This window comes from Lipotes vexillifer, unplaced genomic scaffold (assembly GCF_000442215.2).
Source record: "Lipotes vexillifer unplaced genomic scaffold, Lipotes_vexillifer_v1.1 scaffold385, whole genome shotgun sequence".
Taxonomy (NCBI): domain Eukaryota; kingdom Metazoa; phylum Chordata; class Mammalia; order Artiodactyla; family Lipotidae; genus Lipotes; species Lipotes vexillifer.
Genome location: NW_006792323.1, coordinates 1,272,692 through 1,279,629, shown reverse-complemented (window position 1 = coordinate 1,279,629; position 6,938 = coordinate 1,272,692). Strand labels below are relative to the sequence as shown.

Below are 6,938 nucleotides of genomic sequence, written 5' to 3'. Positions count from 1 at the left end.
TTCCTGCTTCGAAGGCTCCTTCTTTTTCTTGTTTCTGTCATTCCTGACCGCTGCAGATGAGAGAGCAGACAGAGCAGGGTCACTCGTGGCGAGGGCTGCGCTACCCGATGCTGCCTGGGAAGGGATGGGGGGAGGGGATCCGGCCAGCACATCTCCCGAGGCGAGGGGGTGGCTGCCGGGGAACTTGTCTGTCTGCGCCGCAGCCGCCATCCGGTTCCTAAGGAGAGCTCAGCTCACCCAGAGGGCCTAGAGCCTGTTTGTTCAGAGGGAACTTCCTATCTGGACGCGTTCCTGGAAGAACTTTTCCGGGCAGGTTCCCCGCAGTTCCAGAGGGGATGGCCTGAAAGGCGCTCTAGGGAAACCCCTTTTTCATGGGAGACACGTCCCAGAATGGAGCCAGGGATTCCTAGCTGGGCCTTTCGGTTCATTTTTTTTGCTTTTCAGTTTTCTGAATTAACTGGCACCTTTTTTTTTTTTTTTTTTTTTGGGCCCAGCTTGTGGGATCTTAGTTCCCACACCAGGGATCGAACCTGGGCCCTCAGCAGTGAGAGCACAGAGTCCTAATCACTGGACCGCCAGGGAATTCCCTTAACTGGCACTTTCGAAGAAATTCATCTCCAAGGGGATGGGATTTGGGGTGTTGTCCCTTCATGTTTTCCTGCTTCCTAAACTTTCTGTATTAGTCATAGTCTTTTATTACTTACAGTTTTAAAAAGTAATAATCTATGCATCATGAGCCCTCAGCCCGGAAAGCTGTCCATTCATTCATCCTTTATCTGCCCGCAGCCCTCATCCCTACACTTTGTGTAGTCCTGGACCTCATGGGCATGGTCTTGGCCTCCATGCTGGGTGGTCGTCCCACAGCACAGCCTCTCAAATGACCCAGATTCGAGGGGCACTCAGAGCTCTGGCTCTGGCAAGGGTCTCCTGGGGAAGGAAGGAACCTGGGACCCAGGGAGGCTGACAGATAAAACTAGGTCATGCAACCCACACTGCCCGGGGACCCAGGGTTGCCAGGCTGGACACTGCCTGCTGTGTCTGCCACCACCCTGACCTGGGAGTCTGTGCTGCAAACGACCCCGGGCATGATCTGATCCGCTCTAAGAGGGTTCGGCCTGGTCCCTCCTGAGAGCCCCGGGCGATCTGAGAGCTGGCAGGTTCCTGGGTCTGGGTCCACACCGTGAGGACCACAAGGCCGCCTGGGGCAGGAGCTCAGGGCAGAGTAAAAGCAAGGCACAGGCGCAGGGAGAGGAGAAAAGGTGAAAGGAAAGAGATGGGGAGGGAGGGAAAAGGGAGCGGGGTGAGCGGTACTGAAAAACCCCGTGGTCCGTATAAGTGCCTCACACCTGCAGTGGGGAGGGTATTTCTGAATATCTTCAGCATCGTACTGGGAGCCATGTCTACAGTGCCTCACTTCATCCCCTTCCCAGGTAGGCAATTTTAAACCCATTTTACAGACAAAGAAACGAAGCCTCAGAGAGGCTAAGGGATGTGTCCATGACTACACAGCTGGTACGACCCTTCCTCGTGTCCACTCGCTTGTGATTTTCTTCTCCAGGACTCTGAAATGACACTGTTCTTTGGCTCAGAACATTTCCATGACTAGGACGAGTGCATAAAGACAGTTTGAGGTATCTCAGCCTCACAGAAAGGCTAGCTGTGTGCCCAAACCACTCCCACAGGTGCAGGACACAGGTGAGGGCAGCATGGTTTAAAGCAGGGAGGATGCAAAAGTAAAAAAAAAAAAAAAATCCCTTTTGAAGTCACATCAAAAAAATTAAAAAAAAATACTTAGGAATAAACCTGACCAAGGTGGTGAAAGACTTATATACTGAGAACTATAAAACATTAATAAAGGAAATTGAAGATGATTCAAAGAAATGGAAATATATCCCATGCTCTTGGATTGGAAGAATTAATATTGTTAAAATGGCCGTACCCCCCAAAGCAATATACAGATTTAAGGTGATCCTTATCAAATTACCCATGACCTTTTTCAAAGAACTAGAATAATCCTAAAATTTATATGGAGCCACAGAAGACCCGGAATCGCCAATGCAGTCCTGAGGAAAAAGAACAAAGCAGGAGGCATAACCCTCCAGGACTTCAGACAATACTATGAAGTTACATTAATCAAAACAGTGTGGTATTGGCACAAAAACAGATATATGGATCAATGGAACAGAATAGACAGCCCAGAAATAAACCCACACACCTATGGACAGTTAATCTTCAACAAAGGAGGCACTAATGTACAGTGGAGAAAAGACAGTCTCTTCAGCAAGTGGTGCTGGGAAAGTTGGACAGCCGCATGTAAATCAATGAAGGTAGAAGACACCCTCACACCATACACGAAAATAAACTCAAAATGGCTTAAAGGAGACTTCCTTGGTGGCACAGTGGTTAAGAATCCGCGTGCCAATGCAGGGGACATGGATTCGAGCCCCGGTCCAGGAAGATCCCACATGCTGCAGAGCAACTAAGCCCATGCACCACAACTACTGAAGCCTGTGCACCTAGAGCCCGTGCTCCATAACAAGAGAAGCCACCGCAACTAGAAGCCTGTGCACTGCAATGAAGAGTAGACCCCACTCACTGCGACTAGAGAAAGCCCGCACACAGCAACGAAGATCCAATGCAGCCAAAAATAAATAAATAAAACATACATTGCAAAAAATAAAAAATGGCTTAAAGACTTAAATATAAGACAGGACATCATAAAACTCCTAGAAGAAAACATAGGCAAAATATTCTCTGACATAAACCAAACCAATGTTTTCTTAATTCAGTCTTCCAAGGCAATAGAAATAGAAGCAAAAATAAACAAATGGGACTAATCAGACTTATACATCATCAAAAAGTCTACAAATAACAAATGCTGGAGAGGGTGTGGAGAAAAGGGAACCCTCTAACACTGTTGGCAGGAATGTAAAGTCGCACAGCCACCATGGAAAACAGGATGGAGGTTCCTCAAAAAACTAAAAATAGTGTTGCCATATGATCTAGCAATCCTACTCCTGGGAATATATTTGGAGAAAGCTAGTTCAAAAAGATACATGCACCCCTATGTTCACAGAAGCACTGTTTACAATAGCCAAGGCATGGAAGCAACCTAAATGTCCATCAACAGAGGAAGAGATAAAGAAGATGTGGCACATATATACAATGGAACATTACTCAGCCATAAAAAGAATGAAATAATGCCATTTGCAGTAACATGGATGGACTCAGAGATTATCATACTGAGTGAAGTAAGTCAGAGAAAGACAAATACCATATGATATCACTTGTATGTGGAATCTAAAATATGACACAAGTGAACCTGTCTACAAAACAGAAGTGGACTCATGGACATAGAGAACAGACTGGTGGTGGCCAAGGAGGAGGCAGTTAGGGGAGGGAAGGACGGGGAGGTTGAGATGAGCAGATGCAAACTATTATATAGAGAATGGATAAACAACAAGGTCCTACTGTATAGCACAGGGAACTATATTCAATATCCTGTGATGAACCATGATGGAAAAGAATATAAAAAAGAATATATATATACACGAATCACTTTGCTGTACAGCAGAGAGTAACAACAGTGTAAATCAACTATACTTCAATAAGATAAATTAAAAAAAATAAAGTGGGGAGAATGCAGAGAACACGGTCAGCACAGGGGAGACAAGCCCAAGGCAGTGGGCACCTGCGTTCGACGGGGAGGCCGCAGCCGGAGGCCTTGTGAGCACCGTGGCTCTGAGGGCAGGTTGCCAGCCCCCCTGCCCCCCTGCCCCCTCTTGGCCCTGCTGAGAACCCTCTCCTTCAGCTAACATTAAAGTCCTGTCTGAGTAAGATGGTCCTTCTGAAACAGAGCCCTGAGGAGAACAGTTTGGCAGGTCCTTACAAACTTAAGCGCACGATCCATGCAAACCTGCACACAAACGTTCAGAGCAGCGTGATTCCAAACAGCCCAGAAGTGGAAACAGCCCACGTGCCCATCCACTGATGAACAGAGGAACAAAACTGGTCTATCCAGACAGTGGAATATTATTGGCCACAAAAAGGAATGAAATTCAGATACATGTTACAACATGGATGAACCTTGAAAACATGATGTCAGTGAAAAAAGCAAGTCACAAAAGGCCACGTATTGTATGGTTCTATTCTTATGAGATGTTCACGATAAGCTAATTCATAGACAGAAAGCAGGTCGGTGGTTGCCAAAGGCTGGGGTGGGAGTGAGGGGATGGAAAGTAACTCCAGTTGGGCCCAGGGTTCCTCCTGGGGAGATGAAAATATTCCAGAATTAGACAGCAGTAATGCCGGACAACCATGTGAATATATTACAATCCATTGGACTGTATACTTTAAAGGGATCAATATTATGCTATGTGAATTGTATCCTAAAACAAGAACAACCACAAAAACTCAAAGCCCCGGTGGGAGGCCACACTAACACTTGGACCTGCTTTGACCATGATGGCACCTGGACCGCCTGACTCATCCACGGCAGCAATGCTGACTCATCCACGGCAGCAATGCTGCTCACCGACCTCTCAGCGAGGGCCAGCCCCTCCTTCATGTAACTGAAGAATTCTTGCTCTCTAAATTCCACAGTGAACCAGGAGTGCTGGGCATTATAATTCCATGTCTATGCTCTAGAAACCCGAGGCCCAAGATCACCCTGTTTGAAACTCATCAAGATTTCAGTGGAAGACACACAAAAGCAAAGACAGGGGGCACACACAGTACCTGCAGTCCATCCCCAGCACGCCTAAGCATCATCCACTGCCGCCCAGCCCACCCATGGCCCCCTGGAAAATTAAACTCAGAGGAGCAACCACAGCTCTAGAGGGTTATGCTCTGTGAGCTGCCACCACTGAGCATCTGCACCCAGGCAGAAAGCAGAGGTGAGGTGGGAAGGGGACCTCGGAGAGTGCCACAGGGCACCGGGTCGGGGGGCACTCCTCATTTGCAAAGCCAGAGCTCCATCTCTTGTGCTCCGGGGCCCAAGCTTGGGGCACTCTCAGCGGCTGACTGGTTGCCAGAGGACTAGCGCATAACCTCATGCTCCCTTCCAGATGGCTCCTGCCCTCCCAAAGCAAAGTCCCCAGCACCCAACTGTGTCCATCACCAAAGGATTCCTGGCACTACCGCAGATTCACTGCGGCACTACCGCAGACTACCTCAGCAACTGCAAATTGCAGCCACCCCGTGGGTGATAACACCCCAGTTATGTAGAGGCTCCTAAGTTGATGGATGGATTCTCTAAACATTGGCTTTAGCATTTTGCTTTGCTCAATGGTTTTGAACTGCTGTGGAGCACAGATGTGGTATCTGGGCCAGGTGGGCGGACAGCTGCCCGAATGTCCAGAATAAGGGATGCCTTCTATATCCAGTCACTGTTCTAAATGCTTTTTTTTATAAATAAACTCATTTGACCCTCATGAAGAACCTATGGCGTAGGTACCATTATCCCCATTGTACAGATGAGAACACTGAGTCACAAAATGGTTAAGAACCTGCCCAAGGTCACACAAGCAGAAAGGATGGAGCCGGGATGGGACCCTGGCACATAGAGGCTTGATCACTGTACTACTCAGCATGGCAAAGGAAGGGCAGGGGTGAGCCTGGAGCTGAGATGGTGGGGCCAGGCCAAGCTCCTGGGTAGTGGCTCTGCTGCCTGCCTGCTGGGCTGTGGCATCCAGGTCAGAGAGGAGACCACCACAGGGCCCTCCCTGTGCCAGGGATGAAGCGGTGCAGGGCTGGGGAGGCGTCTCTGTCCTGTCTCGGGGGACTCATGTCAGCAGCTGCCAGGGTGGGGCAGGAGCTCGCCCCTGTGCAGGGCTGCAGTGCGGGGCAGGGGGCCACCCACAGTTGCTGCAGGGCCCGGGGATCTGACCGCTCCCCACTCCGGAGTTGCCGGCCCCTCTTACAGCCTCACTCCTCGATGGATGGTGGGCTGGGTGGAGAGGGTGAGTCTCCTGTGAAGCTTCTGTGCGCTAGTCACACAGGAAGGAGGATGGAAGCCCTTCCACGTGGACATGAGCGGACCTGTGGGCAGCACTGTGGGTCCGTGGCTGTAAGTGGCAATGACGCTTTCAGAGAAGGCGGCTGGTAGCGGCACCACGTGAGCAGGTGCACCATTGCTTTGTCCATTCATTCATTCACCAAATGTTTTGTGAGCCTCTACTCTGTGCCATCTGCCGTGGGGATGGAGTGGAGGCCACACAGCTGGCTCCTGCTGCCCCGGGGCTCACTCATGGTGGGAGAGACACGAATCATGTGATAGCAGTGACAGTGATAGGACTGTTGGCCTCACTATTACTACAGATACTGAGACTCTAGTACTAAAGTGGTTTTTTGTTTTTTGTGGGTTCTTTGTTTTGTTTTGTTTTGGCCACGCCGCACGGCCTGCTGGATCTTACTTTCCCAACTAGGGATTGAACCCATGCCATGGCAGTGAAAGCTCTGAGTCCTAACCACTGGACCTCCAGGGAAGTCCCTAAAGTGTTAATTATGATAAGACTGAAAAGGCTAATACAGCTTCCCAGCAGCTCTGGGCGCTCGTTGAAGCCATTTATTCATATTAGGTCATTCAACGCTCACAGCCGCCTGGCAGGGAAGTATCATTATTATGCCCATTTTGCACATGAGAAAACTGAGGCACAGAAAAGTAAGTAACCTGACCCCCTCCTGTTAAGTGATGTGGCGTGAACTCTGAACTCAGAAAACCTGGCTCCGGGGCCCTCACCCGTATCTGTCGCACTCATATGTGACGCCACGATGTGGTGAGTGTCATGAAGGAGGCTGCAGGAGCACTGTGTGTGTGCACGTGTGCCTGTGTGTGTGCACGTGTGCGTGTGTTCATGTGTGTGTGTGTTGTGTGTAGGGGGCGGTGGGTGGTCCAGGATCGGGAACTGATGCTGGAGAAAGGGGAGGGGGGAGGGGGG

At 49.6% G+C, this 6,938-nt stretch overlaps 1 protein-coding gene across 4 annotated transcripts in view; it reads right to left on the bottom strand.

The window, feature by feature from the left end:
- RARB (retinoic acid receptor beta) overlaps positions 1-6,938 on the bottom strand; it is a 445,056-nt gene that overhangs the window by 33,202 nt on the left and 404,916 nt on the right. For all 4 annotated transcript variants that reach the window (XM_007465489.1, XM_007465492.1, XM_007465490.1 and 1 more), the window contains exon 4: positions 1-50. This exon is cut by the window's left edge and continues 120 nt beyond it. In XM_007465489.1, the coding sequence (XP_007465551.1) occupies positions 1-50 (50 nt within the window). The remainder of the gene's footprint in view (positions 51-6,938) is intronic.